The sequence below is a fragment of the Haliotis cracherodii genome, unplaced genomic scaffold (assembly GCF_022045235.1).
Source record: "Haliotis cracherodii isolate W230 unplaced genomic scaffold, xgHalCrac1.p SCAF_1, whole genome shotgun sequence".
Taxonomy (NCBI): Eukaryota; Metazoa; Mollusca; class Gastropoda; order Lepetellida; family Haliotidae; genus Haliotis; species Haliotis cracherodii.
Window position 1 is genome coordinate 80767527 of NW_027266264.1, and position 21451 is coordinate 80788977.

Consider the following 21451-nt stretch of genomic DNA (forward strand, 5'->3'; position numbering starts at 1 on the left):
CGGGTGTTGTAACCCCGATCAAACAACTTTTGAGCCGGAGTCGTATGACGCTCTTTGAAATCTTCGAAGAAAGTGCATGCTCGATTTTTGTTCAAAAGTTGTGTAGACACAACAGGCTAGAGCTCCTGGAATATCGCTCGACATGGTGATGAAGTGATCCCTCTTGGCGGTCTGATGGTGCACGGTGGCCACTATATGGATCTGGTGGTCAGACTAAGAGACTTTGTCTCTCTATGAACCCCGGACAACCTGTGCGTGGTGCACGGTGATGACTATATGGATCTGGTGGTCAGACTAAGAGACTTAGTCTCTCTATGAACCCCCGACAACCTGTGCGTGGTGCTCAGTGGCGACTATATTGATCTGGTGGTCAGACTAAGAGACTTAGTCTCTCTATGAACCCCGGACAACCTGTGCGTGGTGCACAGTGGCGACTATATTGATCTGGTGGTCAGACTAAGAGACTTAGTCTCTCTATGAACCCCGGACAACCTGTGCGTGGTGCACAGTGGCGACTATATGGATCTGGTGGTCAGACTAAGAGACTTAGTCTCTCTATGAACCCCCGGCAACCCATGCGTGGTGCACGGTGATGACTATATGGATCTGGTGGTCAGACTAAGAGACTTAGTCTCTCTATGAACCCCGGACAACCTGTGTGTGGTGCACAGTGGCGACTATATTGATCTGGTGGTCAGACTAAGAGACTTAGTCTCTCTATGAACCCCGGACAACCTGTGCGTGGTGCACAGTGGCGACTATATTGATCTGGTGGTCAGACTAAGAGACTTAGTCTCTCTATGAACCCCGGACAACCTGTGCGTGGTGCACAGTGGCGACTATATGGATCTGGTGGTCAGACTAAGAGACTTAGTCTCTCTATGAACCCCCGGCAACCCATGCGTGGTGCACGGTGATGACTATATGGATCTGGTGGTCAGACTAAGAGACTTAGTCTCTCTATGAACCCCGGACAACCTGTGCGTGGTGCACAGTGGCGACTATATGGATCTGGTGGTCAGACTAAGAGACTTAGTCTCTCTATGAACCCCCGGCAACCCATGCGTGGTGCACGGTGATGACTATATTGATCTGGTGGTCAGACTAAGAGACTTAGTCTCTCTATGAACCCCGGACAACCTGTGTGTGGTGCACAGTGGCGACTATATTGATCTGGTGGTCAGACTAAGAGACTTAGTCTCTCTATGAACCCCCGACAACCTGTGCGTGGTGCACAGTGGCGACTATATTGATCTGGTGGTCAGACTAAGAGACTTAGTCTCTCTATGAACCCCCGGCAACCCATGCGTGGTGCACGGTGATGACTATATGGATATGGTGGTCAGACTAAGAGACTTAGTCTCTCTATGAACCCCCGACAACCTGTGCGTGGTGCTCAGTGGCGACTATATTGATCTGGTGGTCAGACTAAGAGACTTAGTCTCTCTATGAACCCCGGACAACCTGTGCGTGGTGCACAGTGGCGACTATATTGATCTGGTGGTCAGACTAAGAGACTTAGTCTCTCTATGAACCCCGGACAACCTGTGCGTGGTGCACAGTGGCGACTATATGGATCTGGTGGTCAGACTAAGAGACTTAGTCTCTCTATGAACCCCCGGCAACCCATGCGTGGTGCACGGTGATGACTATATGGATCTGGTGGTCAGACTAAGAGACTTAGTCTCTCTATGAACCCCGGACAACCTGTGTGTGGTGCACAGTGGCGACTATATTGATCTGGTGGTCAGATTAAGAGACTTAGTCTCTCTATGAACCCCGGACAACCTGTGCGTGGTGCACAGTGGCGACTATATTGATCTGGTGGTCAGACTAAGAGACTTAGTCTCTCTATGAACCCCGGACAACCTGTGCGTGGTGCACAGTGGCGACTATATGGATCTGGTGGTCAGACTAAGAGACTTAGTCTCTCTATGAACCCCCGGCAACCCATGCGTGGTGCACGGTGATGACTATATGGATCTGGTGGTCAGACTAAGAGACTTAGTCTCTCTATGAACCCCGGACAACCTGTGCGTGGTGCACAGTGGCGACTATATGGATCTGGTGGTCAGACTAAGAGACTTAGTCTCTCTATGAACCCCCGGCAACCCATGCGTGGTGCACGGTGATGACTATATGGATCTGGTGGTCAGACTAAGAGACTTAGTCTCTCTATGAACCCCGGACAACCTGTGTGTGGTGCACAGTGGCGACTATATTGATCTGGTGGTCAGACTAAGAGACTTAGTCTCTCTATGAACCCCCGACAACCTGTGCGTGGTGCACAGTGGCGACTATATTGATCTGGTGGTCAGACTAAGAGACTTAGTCTCTCTATGAACCCCCGGCAACCCATGCGTGGTGCACGGTGATGACTATATGGATCTGGTGGTCAGACTAAGAGACTTAGTCTCTCTATGAACCCCGGACAACCTGTGTGTGGTGCACAGTGGCGACTATATTGATCTGGTGGTCAGACTAAGAGACTTTGTCTCTCTATGAACCCCCGACAACCTGTGCGTGGTGCACAGTGGCGACTATATGGATCTGGTGGTCAGACTAAGAGACTTTGTCTCTCTATGAACCCCCGACAACCTGTGAGTGGTGCACAGTGGCGACTATATGGATCTGGTGGTCAGACTAAGAGACTTTGTCTCTCTATGAACCCCGGACAACCTGTGAGTGGTGCACGGTGGCGACTATATGGATCTACTGACTCGGTTGACTGCGTGGGCCGTTGCTCATAATATCAGTCAGGGGCGTGTCTGGTCTTGCTTGTTTGCAGGTCGCCGTCATGTAACTGGAATCTTCGTGAGTGTAAGGCGACTGCTTGTATTACTGTGTATTACGTCATTTGTGCAAAATACATGCATAATAGAATAATCCTATAAATCGTATTGGTCGGCTTAAAGTGTTGAACGTGTATTATGGCAATAAGATGATGGTGCTTGTTCATTATATATCATGCACTAAACAAAGCCCTAATTACGTCCATTCGGAAACTACCACATGATCATGAGTCTATATCGCCCTGTTAATAGATCATAGTATGTTTCAGTCTATTGAATATTGCTAACTTCTCAATAGCATTCAGTGCGTGAAACTATGGTGGCAGGAAAGGGACATCGCTTTCTCGCTGTATCGCTGTATCGCGGTTAAGCAATATCCCCTCTTGACCACTATAGGGGCCGCATGCAATTGGGAGGGACTGTTGAACTTTTCTCACTATTTACTTAAAACATAATTTAACTGTACAGACGTAGGTGATTTTTAAACAATCAACAGATTTTTGCGTAAAATGTATTTGATTTATATATGGCCCTATTCAGTTGTATGTGACCATCACGCCGAAAGCGCGTGGCAGATCATGGCAATACGTTCTAAATAAATCAGGTTAAAATCTAAAAATATTTTTTTCAAAAGAAGTTAAGAAGACAAGTTAATTAGTCATGGCTGATTGTTTGGCAAAAATACATTCTTATAATTATGGGTGTTCTATAACTTGTTTTCGGTAGTATATGATGTTACAGTGTGTCACACTGTTATCCGTAAATGTTCTTTTGGACATTTGATGTATGTTTAAGTTGAATTGTGTTTCTTGTCTTGTTCAAATCTACAAATATATGTATTTGCATATAGTAATTTGATAAACACCGCTGTGAGTGACAGATTATTGGTTTCACATCGATATTAACAATAATCCAGTAATATCACGGGGATCACCAGAAATGGGATTCACACATTGTACCCATGTGGGGAATCGAACTGGGTCTTCGGCTTGCCTACCCTCTAGGCTACCCTACTGCCCCCATCGCTGTGGCCTTACCACAGCTGATATGTGTGCTTGTGTAAACTACACATATGGAGAGACATAATTAGTGTGGCCACATAGTTAAGGTTGATAACAATATGAAATGCATTACTATGATTATCTATAACATAAATCGGGGCGGTCGGGTAGCCTAGTGGTTAAAGCGTTCGCTCGTCACGCCGAAGACCCGGGTTCGATTCCCGACATGGGTACAATGTGTGAAGCCCATTTCTGGTGTCCCCCGCCGTGATATTGCTGGAATATTGCTAAAAGCGGCGAAAAATCTCAATCACTCACTCACTATAACATAAATGTATATTAAATCAGCTATCATTGTAATATTTTATATATATCTTAAGTATAGTTTGTCAAAATTATGTATGTGTGTGTGTTTGTGTGTGTCCGACTCATTGTCTGTGTAAAAATGCAGTAGATAACTACATAACTCATATCAGAACGCACAGTTGTTAACCATACAGTATAAATGGATAGAGAATTGTTACATAGATATGTATATTCCTGCCTGAGCCTATACTATCAAGTCTCTCCTGGCGGGAAAGTTAAATTTTATTTTACAAGCACTTTAGCATTAAATTTAATTCCCGAAGACAGTTTGATCGAAAGTAATTATAAGAAACGAGTTGTTTTTAAAAAGTATTTACAACGCATTTAATTTCTATTGTCCAAGGAATGGGGTTACGGGTTAATGACGCTCTCGAAAGTCGTACATGTGACTTAAGGGAGAGACATATATCTAATCCATCTGTACTTTGTAAGGGAAACATAACTGTGTACATAATTGTGATCCCGAAATCGGACGAGCACATATTCGGCTTCAATTCCAAATCTAATGACCGAAAAAAAATAATTCTTTGGACGTTGCAAACAATACAAACAAATACAAGATTCAGGGGGAACAGGGTGGTGGTGGTGGTGGTATTATGAACAAAATGAAAATATGAACAGTGACTATCTGTATTATGTGAATCTTGATTATTTACTACACTACACGAAAATATACAAGCTAATCGAGAAAAAATATGTGTGTATTTTGTAACATATTAATCTACTTCAAGATGTTTAAAAAATCTAATCATAAGAGGCAAAATAGCGGTGAGAATTACAGGAATGGATCACTAAATATCAGCAAAAACCGTTTTAATGTACGGCATTATGGGAAATATTGCTTTCTCGCTCTATCGCTTTCTCGCTCTGTCGCTTTATCGCTTTCTCGCTCTATCGCTTTCTCTAATGACTAAACATAGTCATATGTATGAATTGGGTGTTCTTTAACTTCTTTTGAATAGTATGTACTGTAAATCTTGATATTAACGTTAGACTTAATAATAAATGCAAAAAATGAGAGTAGACTTAATTAATTAAACTTTGCATTTATGTCCCAGGAATGACTGTTGATAAGACGGCCTCACTGTACACTTTGAATAGCGGAAATACCATCTTGAATATAAAACCAATCAACTATCTATTTCCACATTACGGTTACTGAGAACAATATGTCATCCAAAAACTAGAAATTACATAATGGACATCCGGCAGTATTACCATTGCTTGGGTGAGGACTTCCACTTTGATGACATCTACTCCGCAAACAGAATAAACATTGATATAAGCGTTGTTTTTAGGAAAACACTATTGTTTTTTAGGAAGTACGTACTACTCAGCGCTAATGAGCGGTGTTATTTGCTTTTTTTTTGGATAACTTGGCCTGGGGGCGGGGATCCAATAGCTAAATACGGCCATAAATCAATCAAATTCTTTTTTCCGCAGAAATACGTGGATTGTTATAAAAGCGCCTATGTCTGTACTGTTAAATTATGTTTAAGTAGATAGTGAGAAAATTTCAACATTCCGTCCATATGTATAATTTAAAGTTTGACTTGATTATGACTGTTATGATTAAAACCCACATCAGCCTCCACCAACTGAGGTCAGGTTTAACAATTCATTAATGTTGTTTTACGTATATACAATGTACTTTTTATCGTAAAGAAACACATAACATATGCGACCCATTGAGTGGCCAAGAGGAAGTATTGCTATACCGCGAGAAAGCGATAGAGCAAGACAGCGATAAAGCGATAAAGCAATACAGCGATATAGCGAGAAAGCGATAGAGCGAGAAAGCGATAGAGCGAGAAAGCGATAGAGCGAGAACGCGAGAAAGTGATGTCCCCTCTCGGCCACCATATGGAACCCAACGCGCAACTGGATTTGACACGAACCACACTGGGCCCAACTAATCGCATAGAAACCTTCGTAATGCCTTTATGGACAACCCTGACTCGCAGTAAGATTAACAATCAGAGCCAGGCAGATTGCGATCGATCAGTCACGCGTAACGACCCGACTGACGTACCCTAATCTTACATGAATGGTGTTAGTAGGCCCCGACATACAAACCAAGTTATTATGTTCAGCCGAAGATACTGAGTAACGGTTCGAAGGCGTAAACAAGGGACTTTGGAATTTCACTATGGCCATTTTGAGGGTATGATTGTGGATATTTGACATGGGAGACCAATCAATGCCAGAGGCCTCAGCAGCTGCAATAGAGGAGCTTCTTCCTCCAGGTGTTGGGGCGTCTTCAAAGAAGGTAGAATTTTCTCTCTCATTTAAACTAAGAATTACTATTTGATTCAGAACGTTATGTATTCAGCAGTGTAACGAAGGATCCACGTTGTGGCCCTCCCTCGTCTTTAATCAGGACATGATACATATTTAATCGTTCCGACCTTCCTTGTGGAGCTCACCAACATAACCCGGCGCGAGGTGAGAAGCCTGAGGTATCAGGTACACGTGTGGTATATTGTTACAGATGTGAAGCCCTTTTCTTGTGTCCCCTACCGGGATATTGTTTAAATACTGCTAAAAGCGGCGTAACACTAACTCACTGACTTACTTGTGTGTTATAATATCCACCTGGCATTGTTTTCTACCATTTCTCGTTTCAGACTACAGTCCGTTTGACCCCAAATGAGAACGATGAATTGCCAAATAACTCGAAATCCAGAAAAAGTGTATGAAACATCAATACGGTACTTGACCATGAATACCCTGTACCCAACAAAATCTGAATTTTGTTTATTTTAAGACCCATGACGGATGAAGTTCTTTAAGAAAGTATCGTGTAATTTTGTATAGAAATGTGTACATGAAACGTAGGGGGGACAAACCGTGGAAGGCACAGCACAAGAACGCATGCACTGCACGTTCTGTGGTAGGGGAAATGACAGAGCGTTAGAGGGGCCGTCTCATGATAATTTCAGTCGCAATCTGACTCGTTCATGCCATAGATCTCGTCGTCGGAACTGCTGGTGCCTGAACCAACAGCCACTATTATAGGTTGGACTTTTGCTGGCCGTAGTCCATCTCGTGACCAATAACGTGGCTCTTTCTCGTCAACGACTGTGGCCAAACAACGCCTCCATGTTTCTACTGTTACCCGACCAAGGGTTTCCTTTACGAGTTGTTCAACGTCTCGTAATTTGAACGTTGTGTTCGATCGTCCAACGTCACCCTTGACGATGCCCCATACCAACTCGATTGGATTCAGGTCGCAGTGATAAGGTGGCAGTCGTAAGACAGCGTGACCCTGACCCTTGATGTAACTGTCAACTTTATACACGGGGTAACGTTTCACACTTTTGATGATTTCATAGAGCTGTGGTTTCGTCGCTCGAGAAGGAAAGGCAATGTTCCTCCGTTGCAGCCAAGTAACCATGTCTCCTTTACGGTAATCAGAGGTTGGAGTCTTGCTTTCTGGATCCTGCACACTATGATACGGTGCATTGTCCATGCCAATGAGAGACTTGGTAGGCAAAGCAGGGACTAATTTATCTTTCACCCACTCCAGAAATACATTGCCGTTCATTTCTGTGTTGTAGTCCCTGTTGTCTTTGGCCTTGGCTCTAAAGACGAGGTCACAGTCTGGGAGAAAACCCAGACAAGCAGAACCAGCATGGAGAACTATGAGTCTTTCACCCTTTCCCATTGGTAACTTTCTACCAGACTCCTTACAGTCACCACTGGGTACCCACTGACTGCTGGCTGTGCGTGACGCATTGACCCATGTCTCATCTAAGAAGACAGGCTCATATCCTTCTTCACGTTTCTGCTTGATGGTACGAAGGTAATGATTTCGGAGACGAACAATGTCAGACCGTTCACACAACACAGCCCTATTTTCTCCAGTTATCTTTTTGTATTTGTAACCAAATGTATGCAACAGCTGCCATAGTTTGTACTTTGTAACACGTAAATCATGGTCAGTTTCAAGGTGTTTCTTCAAAATTCTTAGGGACAGGTACTTATTTTCTGAGTTCAGTTTAACAATTGCACGTCTGACTTGATCCCTCTGAAAACTGTCTAATTTATCAACCTTGCGTGGTTTTGACATGTTCCCTACCTCCTTTGGGCTGACTATTTGTATCTTGTCGACTAACAACATTTTAAAGTTTCTGGGGGGACACACAAAGAGCTTTTGAAGCTCGTTTAAAGAATTTATTAATTGCTAAAAAAGGCTTTGCTCTTTCTGCTTCACTTTTAAAGAAATCATACACATTCAACATCAACTGTTTAACATCTGCTGAGTAGCGCATCTTGTCATTGAATGAACACGGTCACTGTGTAGCACGTGCAGACCGTGCTTGCGCTGTTCCTTCCACGGTTTGTCCCCCCCCCTACGTGACATGTTCACATTTCTATACAAAATTACACGATAGTTTCTTAAAGAACTTCATCCGTCATGGGTCTTAAAATAAACAAAATTCAGATTTTGTTGGGTACAGGGTATTCATGGCCAAGTGCCGTATGTATGTTTCATACACTTTTCTGGATTTCGAGTTATTTGGCAATTCATCATTCTCATTTGGGGTCAAACGGACTGTAGTGTGATTTATGAGTGATGTCGCAGGTATCGCTATCGTATTAAATACAGACAAGTCCATCGATCATATTTTATAGCACGATAGTCCTTTAGAAACTTTCTAATTTTAGGGGCACTGGTGGCACAGTGGCATAAGTCGCCGATATTCCTTGGACAAAGTTGCGCCAGAAACCTATGATTGTGGAATCGAATCCCACTTGTTTTTAGGTTTGTCAGCACCATACCTGTGTTCCTGGATTTCACCAAAGAGCTAAACGACCTGCATCGCTTCGGACTTTCCTCCCACATTAAAACTCAGTAATGGAAAGACTGCATCATACTCCCTGACCTGTCGACTCCTTGTCGTGTTAGACGCTAGTGGAGAAAGACTAAACCTTTAGTCAGTACGAACTTAGAAAACAGTTCACTGATATATAATATATCCGAGTATGCAGAAATTTGTTTGGTTGATGTCAAGTAACAATGTAGTAATAGCAAAAGAATACCCAATGTGTACATTGCATACTGTGAATCTAAGAAGTTCCAAATGTGCTCTTAAAAAAAGTAGGTGAAACTCGAAAATAACTTTCAAAATCAAAAATTGTCAGAGATATTAGTTTCTAGCAATAGTTGTATGATAATGAACGAATTGGGGACACATCACAAGCGGTAGTGAAGAATGACAGTTGATGAAATGACTGCCAACGACCGAGATGAGCCTGTTCCACTCCTCTTGCAGCGCCCAGCCAGGTTCAGGTATTATAGGGCTGTTGGGTAGCCTAGTGGTTAAAGCGTTCGCTCGTCACGCCGAAGACCCGGGTTCGATTCCCGACACGGGTACAATGTGTGAAGCCCATTTCTGGTGTCCTCCGCCGTGATATTGCTTGAATATTGCTAAAAGCGGCGTAAAACCATACTCACTCACTCAGGTATTATAACCTCGTCGTCGGCCTGTGACGTTGACGTATATGTTTTGTTGTTTTGTTTGTTTGTTTTTTAACGCCACATTCAGCAATATCCCAGCTGTATGACGGCGGTCTGTAAATAATCGACTCAGGGCCGAACAATCCAGTGATTGATATCGTGAGCATAGATCCATGCAATTGGGATACGATGACATGCATCAACCGAGTCTGACCACCCGATGCCGTTAGTTGCCTCTTACGACAAGCAAAGGTTGCTGGAGACCTAATGTAACCTGGATGTTCATGGGTAAGCTGCGCAATGATCCGGATAGCGACTTAATAGCGATACAGCATAGGTTCACTGTAAACCGCATTCCTATATCATAACAACCGATTTTGATGAAAAAAGAGCTTTTTTGTTTTCATGGTCAAGGGGGGTGGTCACACCCACTCCAACCCCCATCCTGGACCCGCCACTGTGTCTGTTGTTCCCATAGTACTGTCCAGTGACCCTTCACTGCACAATATGGAGAGGGATTCTCCCAGTTATAAGGAGGCACTGCACCGTAACCGACCCGACGCCCAATCTGTCATCAGGTCTCAGGTTAACATTGGCTTGACTTTCATTTCTAAGTTGCCATAGACAGCCACGCCTATCAAGGAAGCGCAAAACGAATCGGGGCTCATCTGAAAACATGACACTTCACCAGCGACGATTACCCCACTTTCGACGTTGTGCACACTAGTGACGTCTGTTGGCAATATGACGATTTGTAAGGGGCGGCACAACACGTGGTCGTCGAACATGGAGATACAAGCTGCATGTTGACGTCTCCTAATCGTCTGACCCGTAACTCGCACTCCAGATGCCTGATGAAAGTTTACAACAATTTGATTCGCCGTTTGAGCTCGATTGAGTAGAGCGTGGTTTCGAATCAGTCGATCCTGTACTCTTGTCGTTGACCTGGGACGCCCTGAACAGGACCGATAGTCAACATTTTAGGTTTGTTGGTACTTGCTCCATGGTCTGCTAATCCCAGACTGAAACATTGAATATATTGGCCACTGCACGTTGACTTCTGCAAGTTTCTATCATGCCAATAGTCGAAGACGCTCCGCGCGTTTTAGACGCCGCATCGCTAGTTCACACATAAACAATGAATGAAATCAAGTAAATGACAACTGTATGATAAGCAGAACCAATAAGATTGAAAGAAATAATGGCCCACAGAGATTAATCGACCTTCCTTGAAAGTGTGAAGATCAGGAATGACGCCCTTCGGACGTGTGTGGCGCTTCTGCGCGAGGCACGTGCAAACTACAGGATGTGTTTTGTTGTTACGTTTTCCAGGCATAAACATTCTTGCTTGGGATGTTTGTCATCAACACGAATCTTTGTTCTAACACTTGGTCTTAGCATTTATATTTCATGATCACCTAACCTTTTCAAGAGGATATATCTCATAAACACCCATATAAGAAATACTTTAGCCCCTTGTACTCTCAGCGTTATGAATAAACACTGATTGATAGTGAGAACATGGCAACGAATTACAACAACTACTGGTGAGAACACCACGAACAACCTGCTATTTTGTTAAATCAAATCGGAAATATACATTCCAGTGTTGTCTTTAAAAGGGGTGTCAAAACCGAGACTAAAACACCCTACCTTTCTGGTCCGGAGCGATGAAAGCCTAACCTGTAGCATGCCTGCGGGAATATGACTGAGCTTCGTCACCATACAAAATCAATCGATCAAAACAGGTCACCGTGGGATATGTGTAATCTGCTGATCTTATATCATAGCAGGTCATTTCTGGTATAATGAACACGGACAAGAGAAGTCCTGTCCGCCATGTTGTATGAAGAAATATACAGCCTATGCATGATGCAATGTCGCCACTGACATTCCACCATATCTTCTTTACTTTCACGCAGACTCTTGATTCTGTTTTTTTAGTCTTTATTTCATGTGTCCAACTTGTGTTTGTCGAAAATAATATGAACATCTCGCTACTGTCTGATTTTCTTGTAAGATTTGTGGTTACCATAACGACACTGTTGTGACACGTGATTAATGGCGGCCAACGAATGTAGCGTGTTGATTCGAATACTCTAAAACTCCTCTTTGACCAAGAGACTTGCTCGTCTGTCTGTGGAAACATGGCTTTAGTTGGTGACGGGATAGATGCCATTGTTGTGAGTAATGTGAGACAATGAAACCTGGTTAATACGGACACCCCGTCTTCCGTCTGCTGGTAACGTCTATATATACACTCTCTACCCAATATTCGCTAATGAGGTAACTTGCTAATCCAGATAATTTAACGGGATCGGTGCGTCCGGATTAACGAGGTTTCGCTTATATGTGTCTTGAGATCCTTCAAAGGATGAGAGTTCAGTAGAAATATCATAACAGTGGAACATGATACCCACTGCCCCACGTCTACAGACTAAACAGGGTCATGTGGGTATAGTATCAATAATGTGTGGACAATGTGCTTCTCCATTTGCAGTCATATCCGAAACATATACTACTCAACGAGGTCACTGTCTCAGGCATATACTCCTCAACGAGGTCACTGTCTCAGGCATATACTCCTCAACGAGGTCACTGTCTCAGGCATATACTACTGAACGAGGTCACTGTCTCAGGCATATACTACTCAACGAGGTCACTGTCTCAGGCATATACTACTGAACGAGGTCACTGTCTCAGGCATATACTACTCAACGAGGTCACTTTCTCAGGCATATACTACTCAACGAGGTCACTGTCTCAGGCATATACTACTCAACGAGGTCACTGTCTCAGGCATATACTACTCAGCGAGGTCACTGTCTCAAGCATATACTACTCAACGAGGTCACTGTCTCAGGCATATACTACTCAACGAGGTCACTGTCTCAGGCATATACTACTCAACGAGGTCACTGTCTCAGGCATATACTACTCAACGAGGTCACTGTCTCAGGCATATACTACTCAACGAGGTCACTGTCTCAAGCATATACTACTCAACGAGGTCACTTTCTCAGGCATATACTACTCAACGAGGTCACTGTCTCAGGCATATACTACTCAACGAGGTCACTGTCTCAGGCATATACTTACTCAAACGAAGTTAAGGACCACCCGATTCTTTCATATTACTTGCGTTAATCTGTTATGCCATGACAGATTAACTATAGTACAGTAAACTACGGCTATAACGAACTCAGAGGGACTACTAATTTTAGTTCGTTATAACCGTAGTTCGTTATAAGCATATATACAGCATAACTACAGCAAATAGTCGGGACCAAAAAGTAAGTTCGTTATATCCGTCAGTTCGTTTTAAGCGTGTTCGTTATAACCGTAGTTTACTGTAATATGAAAGAATCAGGTAGTCCTTAACTTTCTCTGAGTAGTATATGACTGAGACAGTGACGTCGTGGAGATTCCGAGAAGAGGTGGTGCCCAGCTAGCATGCTTGCTAGAGTCGACAAGATTAGAGTTGTGTCATCATGCTTGGCTCGTCCATAATGTGTCAGGCATGTGTCTGTCTGGTAAGAACTATGCCGAGGTCAACACCGGTGTAACTTGAATATTGGAGACTTCAGAGAAGTGCAAAAAAGACACCTATAATTCTCTTTTTTCTTCCACCACAGAGGCATGTCTCTTTGAAGATCGTGTTTCTGAAGATCAGCAACATCGACACCATCAAGGAGGAGTACTCGGCAGACATCTTCCTCTCAGCCAGATGGCGGGAACCTGCACTAGACAGAACCAACAAGGAGGTTAGTACTCGGCAGACATCTTCCTCTCAACCAGATGGCGGGAACCTGTACGAGACAGCACCACAAAGGAGATTAGTACTCGGCAGGCATCTTCCTCTCAACCAGATGGAGGGAACCTGCTCGAGACAGCACCCGGGGGGTTAGTACTCGGCAGGCATCTTCCTCTCAGTCAGATGGCGGGAACCTGCACGAGACAGCTACTAAAAGGAGGTTAGTACTCGGCAGACATCTTCCTCTCAACCAGATGGAGGGAACCTGCTCGAGACAGCACCACAAAGGAGGTTAGTACTCGGCAGACATCTTCCTCTCAACCAGATGGAGGGAACCTGCTCGAGACAGCACCAAAAAGGAGGTTAGTACTCGGCAGACATCTTCCTCTCAACCAGATAGAGGGAACCTGCACGAGACAGCACCAACAAGGAGGTAAGTACTCAGCAGACATCTTCCCCTCAGCCAGATGGAGGGTACCTGCACGAGATAGCACCAACAAGGAGGTTAGTTCTCGGCAGACATCTTTCTTTGAAAATGCATCATTGTGGTGAACCAAGACACTGACTCATTTAATATGATATATTCCACACAAGGAGACGGTACTGGGGACATAAGGGCCCATCGTTCTTTTCTTGTCCAAAGTGTTTGGTTACTTATTTTCTTACGCTGGTGTATATTAATACAAACATCCTTGACACGCAGAAAATCAAATGGGAGTCGTACTTCGACCCCATGCTCAACATCCAGAACAACATCGGGGAGTTGAAGCAGACGACATGGCGGGAGCTGCAGACGGAGGCGGGAGGGGAGACGTATGTGATTGAGAGACGCCGCGTCAAGGGCAAGTTCTTCGAGAAGCTGGAACTGCAGGACTTTCCCTTTGACATCCAAGTAGGTCTGAAAGAGTCCTGTGGATTTTTGTAGAAAATCTTCAGAGTTGTCAACCATGGAAAACACATGAACTTGCATATCAAAATAATACCCCATCTTAACATACAGAACAACGACACCAATTATTAACCAATCTCGGTTATGCGCCGAAAAGATTCCATTTGGCGTAAAGGCTAAATAACGGTGAACATTATATGACATCTCATCTTGTCTGTCTGTCAACAGGATCTCTCCATCCTCATCACCAGTGAATCCCCACCGACTGATGTGGAGCTTATGGAGTTCAACTCGACCGTCAGCCACGTCAACGTGGACAGCTTTGTTGATCAGCAAGAGTGGGGGTTGTACGACTTCGTGGTGGGCGAGCAGCGTCTCACGCCCAATGAATACAGCAGCGTCAAGTACAAGCGTCCTGGCTTCGTCTTCCGGTGCTGCGCAGTCAGGAGGGTCGGCTACTTCACGTGGAACATCATGCTGGTCATTGTGAGCATAGAGATAGTTCTCGGCATCTATACACGATTACCCCAAAGACACGGCAATCTCAACGACAACGACGTGAACAGATGGCACGCTGAGCATATACTTAGGCCACACCTGTTTATATCCTCGTTGGAATCAGATAGCTTTTTGCAGTGCATACACGTCTTTTACATCAGACCCGTGAAGATCCGGGTTAGAATAAGCCTTCAGCAACCCATGCTTCCCGTAAAAGACGACTATGCTTGTCGTAAGAGGCGACTAACGGGATCAGGTGGTCAGGCTCGCTGACTTGGTTGATGCATTTCATCGTATCCCAATTGCGTGGAGCAATGCTCATGATGTCAATCACTGGATTGTCTGGTTTAGGCTTGATTATTTACAGACCCTCGTCTTGTAGCTGGAACATTGTTGAGTGCGGCGTTAAACAACAAACAAACAAATAAACATGTTTTACATAACGTATCGAACTCGATACTGTTATATAAGTTTGACGGATAATCATATGTGAAAACATTTGGTCAGCGAGTGTCATGTGTCTGCACGTAGGCGTAGAATATACGGGGGTCATTCATCAGGTGAAAAACAACTTTCATCTGACAGTAAATTCATTTGTAAATATGTCTCCTTTCCAGGCGATGATAAGTTCCCTGGCATTTGCCACCTTCTCCGTTGACCGCAAGCTGCCCCAGAACCGCCTCCAACTGACCTTCACCTTGGTCCTCACCATGGTGACCTTCAAGTTCGTGGCCTCGCAATCAGTTCCCAAGCTCTCCTATCTGACGTATCTGGTAGGTGAAACAAGGTGTCTGTGTACACGTAGGAATACTGTTTCAGTTGCTTTGGGTATTATTAAGCAATATCTAGAAGCACATCAAGCACACATACACATACACACCACACTACACACATAACACACTCACACTAACACACACACCACACACTAACACAGCACCACACACACACACATACTCACCACACACACTGACACACTCACACACACACCACACACACACATACACACACACACTAACACACTCACACTAACACTAACACCACACACACACACTGACACACCACACACACTGACACAACAGCAGCACACATACACACATGTACACACACACACAACACCACACACACTAACACCACACACACACACTGACACACACCACACACACTAACACACACACACTAACACACACACACACTAAGACACACACCACACACACTTAGACACACCCTACTACACCACACCACACACCACACCACACCACACACCACACACACACTTAAACACAAACACACACCACACTACATACACACACATACACACAGAGACACGCTTACACACACAGCACCACACACATACACACCACACCACGCACACAGACTTAAACACAAACACACACCACACTACACACACACACACACAGACACACACTTACATACACAGACACTAACACACTAATTAACACACACAGACACAAAAAAGCATACTAACACACACAGACACACAAACACTAACACACACCACACACACACACATACACACCCATACTAACACACACACACTAACACACTAACACACTATCCGATACTCAACATGATATCTGATGCTGAATATAATGGTACTATGTGAAGCTGACACCACTAAATTAAGGACAATGGAGATATTTGTATTGGCATCACTGTCACATCAAAATCAATTTGGATGTAATAATTGTGTTAAAAACGTTGAGCAACACAATCCTGATACACATTTAGGCCATGGGTGATCGACGAACGTTCCCAAAAGGAAGCAATGAGACTTGATCTTACCACAATGCATATGAACAACTTGGAACCACTACAAATGTCCAGCTATGTTGCAATGCACTGCATACACACATACGCAATACACCTCTTCGGATGTCAGTTTCGAGATGACGGAAGTCTAATCTTCTTCTATTTTATTGTTATTCACATCAATGTGCGACCTTCCATTCTGCCCCAGGACCGTTACATCCTTCTGTCGATGTCGTTCCTGTTCCTGGTCTGCTGTTGGCACGCCGTCGTGACATTGTACAATCACGACGACGCCATCGCTGGCCTGATGGACTACTACGCTTTCTTCACCTTCGTTGGTGTGTATCTGTTCGGGCAGCTGACTTTTCTTCTCATCGTGGGGACAAAGGTGAGTTGGATGACATCATGTAGAATAACAACCTGGAAAACCAATATTCGGACAACTGATTTCAGGAAAGCCTCTCTATACAGTTTAAGAGACAGACTTTTTTATTTTATTGTACTAGCGCTGGGGAGGGGGGGGGGGGGGGGGGATATGTTCAACAAACTATGACAACAAATCCAATCACGCTGAAGGATCGGGTGTGTGTATGGATGGACAAATAATGCTCTGTTTGTGTGGGCGTCGCTAATGAAGGTAGACACAGTGTTAAAATGAATGAGTGACTGAGTGAGTATGGTTCTACGCCACTTTTAGCAATATTCCAGCAGAATCACGACGGGAGACACTAGAATGGTCTTCACACGAGCTAAATCCATGAGCACCAGGTTACCACACCGTCCCAATAACATTCGAACAGCCAAACAAATAAAAAGGATAATGTGTTCCAGAAACAGTCCTGAAAAAGTATTGTGAATAACTAAATTGATCGGCCCCACCTTTCATAGCATCAACATATGTATTTAAAGGTGGGTCTCTAAGAAATAAAGCAAACGTTTGCTAGTTTATTTTTATGAGCCGGAGGGTAAAGATCCTAAAACCTCCAATGTCCGCAATACAACGATCACCTCGACCCCGACTGTCGTGGTGCTACGTGATACGGAAACCATTTTGGGGCAGAAAGATCGTATGTCCATAAGGGGCGCAGTGGATGATAAAGGCGCCATCATTCACCTATCTTTCTGTATCATTGTCAGTTAGTAGGGTTATGCATATATCCTGATAAACACTTAATCCAAATGATTGGCCGACGTCCGTTTAATTGTTCGCCCGATGTAAAACATTTTGATTTGTTGAATCTCTTGGTCGGTGGTCTGATGGTCGGTGGTTCAGCCTAGTCGTTAAACCGGAGACTCGTAGAGTCGAAGGCCGAGTTCAACTACCCTATATACAAGTTTTTGGCGTCTCCTGTCGTGATATGTGCCGTAAGCGGCGTAAAATGTTCTCACTCACTTACTCGCTCTATCACTCGCTCATGATGGTAATCGTTGGGAATTCCATTGTGTTTTACTGAACAACCAGAATTCATCCTGAAGTAACTTAAGAAGAGTAAATGTTATATTTTTCGTCATTAATATATTACACATGCATATGTAAAGGGAGATAAAGATGACATTTATATGCAGCATTTTGGAGTAAGAATGTTTAAGGTTAAATAACACAATACCAGTAACTCTGAATATCGCTTTCAGTTTCTGATAAAAAAGAAACAGAAGGAACGCACTGAGGAAGAATATCAGGTAAGTTTCGTTTATATTCAGAATTTAGAGAATAACGGGCAAGCTGCGAAGAATTGTGTGTTGTTTTGTCAATACCGAGCATTAATCTTTCAGCTGATGGACCTAGTGTCAGTAAATTACATACGTTCCTTTCAGACATGGGAGGTGATCTTTACTTACTTACTTACTTATGTGTGTTTGTTTGTTGGTTAACGCCGCACTCAGCAATATTCCAGTTATGTGAAGGCGGTCTGTAAATAATCGAATCTGGACCAGACAATCCAGTGATTGATATTATGAGTATCGATCGCCGCAATTGGGATCGATGACATGCATCAACCAAGTCAGCGAGCCCGACCACCCGATCCCGTTAGTCGCCTTTCACGACAAGTATAGTCGCCTTTTACGGCAAGCATGGGTTGCTGAAGACCCATTCTACACCGGATCTTCACGAGTCTCCTTACTTATGAATGCACTGGTATGATGTCACACTGTGATGACGGTCTGCCCACAGTGAAAAAGAATGGAAATAGATCATGTTTGAATTAGCCAATCAGCGTGATGAAAACTCTCATCAGCTGTAATTCTCTCCCTCAGGTATCTACATGTCCCTGTACGCTTCCGTAATCTAATGAATTGTTTGATTACTTTGTTTTTTACAGAAAAAAGTTGAAAGTATGCCCATGGAGGAGCGACCACAAAAGCGGAAACGAAGACGTAAGCATCTGATGAAGATCACCCCGTTCACATAAACATGTCGGCGTTGTCAACCACCTAGTTTGGTGACGTTTGGGATGGTGCCGTGTGTGCGGAATGTCTGAGTCATCTCGCTCTCCTTATCCCAATATACACATTTGAACTTAACCAAGTGATTTAGACAGACACTAGAATGTGTATCAAAGTGGATTTCTGTTTGGTATTGGGAATGAGTGATTGAGCGAGTGAGAGGTTGATTGAGTTGGTGAGAGTGAGTGAGTGAGTGAGTGAGTGTACCATGGAACATGGAATGTGATCGGTCAGTTGGTCGGCCTCCGTTCGAGCGGTGTACGATCACACAACACAACAGCCAGGTATCATCTGAAATGTGACTTTCTCAGTTCATGACCGAGTCTCAGGAGTACAACAAAATTGTGTCGTAAGAATAACAGGATCTTTGGGTGATTACAACGTATGACTAGATATCACCGTATTCCTACATCGTGGATTGCTGCTCATGCAATCACCCACTAGTGTGTTTAGATTCAAGCCCTTGCAGGTCAATATTCAACTGCACGTTAATGCTGACCCTTCATTGAGCCACTCTGTAGCCACAATCACCAGCCACAGTGGCTACACGATCCCCGTTATAGGTCACAAGTGAGTTCCCTCCAACATTCACCGACACACCGTGGCAACACTATTTTCCGCTGTTAGTTACCTCTCCACTGGTGCATTGGAGATCTAATACAGACCACCACATCGTCTTTTGTCTCCATCACCGATGCAGCCGTGACCTGCTGTAACATCAATAACAAAGCCTGAAGAAATCCAAACTGCGTGATATTCTGTTTTTAATTGACAGCTTCTGTTAGATAGTAAAACTGTAATATAGTGTACATATCTGTATAGCATATGAACTATAATAAACACTTCTTATAAAGACCTTTGAGTTTGTCTTTGTTACCACGTCAACAACTTCAGGATATGGAATACTTCGCCCGAGTGATGCAACGTTTTTGTTTGCTTCCTTGGGGAGGGATACAAAGGTTTATTAATTCCCTGCTTCTTTGGGAAAGTTTACAACGGTTTATTGATTCTTTGCTTCCTTGGGGTGTGATACAACGGTTTTATGACAGAGGTTTATTGATTCATTCATTCCTTCGGGAGTGATACAACGGTTTATTGCTTTCTTGCTCCTTGGGCTGTGATACAATTCGATTCCTTCGAAGGAGATATCGAGGTATATTGATTCTTTGCTTCCTTGAGGAGTTGTACAGTGATTTGTTGATCCCTTGATTCCTTGGGGAGTGATACAACGGTTTATTGATCCCTTGATTCCTTGGGGAGTGATACAACTGTTTATTGATCCCTTGATGCCTTGGGGAGTGATACAACGGTTTATTGATCCCTTGATTCCTTGGGGAGTGATACAACGGTTTATTGATCCCTTGATTCCTTGGGGAGAGATACAACGGTTTATTGATCCCTTGATGCCTTGGGGAGTGATACAACGGTTTATTGATTCTTTGCTTCCTTGGGGAGTGATACAACGGTTTATTGATCCCTTGGTTCCTTGGGGAGGGATACAACGGTTTATTGATCCCTTGATTCCTTGGGGAGGGATACAACGGTTTATTGATCCCTTGATTCCTTGGGGAGGGATACAACGGTTTATTGATCCCTTGATTCCTTGGGGAGTGATACAACGGTTTATTGATTCTTTGCTTCCTTGGGGAGGGATACAACGGTTTATTGATCCCTTGATTCCTTGGGGAGGGATACAACGGTTTATTGATTTGGGCTTTCATATGAAATGTAATCGATGTAATACAACATACATTCAGTACTGGCTAAATAGGGTAGATGAGTTGGTCGTAGGCAGGTTTTTACATCGTAGTCATCCATGTATAGAATTATGACGTACCACTTCCCCCGTGGATCAAAATGTGTCATGGTCATTTACCCTGTAAACATATCCAAATAGTTGTGACAACGGTTGAATATATATTTGCAAACATTGTCATACACAGGCATACAGATAATTGCATACATTGAACCTACCAGGGAAGCAAATATGAGGACTGTTTGACAATTTAGAATAAACAGAAACACGCCATTAATAGGGCCCTTACAATCCCTGGTATGTTGTTTAACTTGAGTCTGAGCGGAACTGAACTTTGTTTCGCTCAACGCTACAAGACATAGAATGTTGAGGATATGTAGATGTCAATATATACAAATACATGTCAAAACGATAAAGGCATTGAATAGACAAGTTACTAAGAAAGTGTTATCCCATACATTCCTCTCGACCCCTTTCCCCTTTCTAAAAGGCATTGTTTATTCATAGCTTTCGGCTATGGGATCCGTGCCAATTTAAGTAACAGAGGGGTACACAAAGTACGTGATCTAGACTACCAGTTGTCAGGCTTCCATTTGGTAAATGTCCGGTGGCTGAGTGGGTTAGGTCGCTGACTTGGTGTGCTGGTGAATAGGTGCCTTACTCGGAGAGTATTGGTATTGGTGGGACAGACGTCACCCAAAATAAGTCCTAGAATT

General features: G+C 43.7%; 1 protein-coding gene across 2 annotated transcripts; it reads left to right on the forward strand.

Annotated features, from left to right (window-relative positions):
• The first annotated feature begins 6255 nt into the window (after nucleotides 1-6255).
• Nucleotides 6256-19768, forward strand: LOC139469581 (cys-loop ligand-gated ion channel-like). 2 transcript variants are annotated; one of them, XM_071251795.1, is made up of 9 exons: nucleotides 6256-6428; nucleotides 13259-13387; nucleotides 14081-14269; nucleotides 14495-14752; nucleotides 15382-15537; nucleotides 16743-16922; nucleotides 18167-18214; nucleotides 18856-18910; nucleotides 19543-19768. In XM_071251795.1, the coding sequence occupies exons 1-9, from the start codon at nucleotides 6345-6347 to the stop codon at nucleotides 19551-19553; spliced, it is 1110 nt and encodes a 369-aa protein (XP_071107896.1). In that variant the 5' UTR covers nucleotides 6256-6344; the 3' UTR covers nucleotides 19554-19768. The 2 variants fall into 2 exon arrangements, with proteins under 2 accessions (XP_071107896.1, XP_071107888.1); XM_071251787.1 differs by having other exon boundaries at nucleotides 18856-19768.
• The last annotated feature ends 1683 nt before the right edge of the window (nucleotides 19769-21451 follow it).

Excerpts from the sequence above, each read along its gene's own strand:
- LOC139469581 (XM_071251787.1), top strand. The coding sequence starts at position 6,345 with ATGGGAGACCAATCAATGCCAGAGGCCTCAGCAGCTGCAATAGAGGAG. Across the intron at positions 13,388-14,080 it reads TAGACAGAACCAACAAGGAG|AAAATCAAATGGGAGTCGTA; the intron begins GTTAGTACTCGG and ends CTTGACACGCAG. Across the intron at positions 14,753-15,381 it reads GGAACATCATGCTGGTCATT|GCGATGATAAGTTCCCTGGC; the intron begins GTGAGCATAGAG and ends TCTCCTTTCCAG.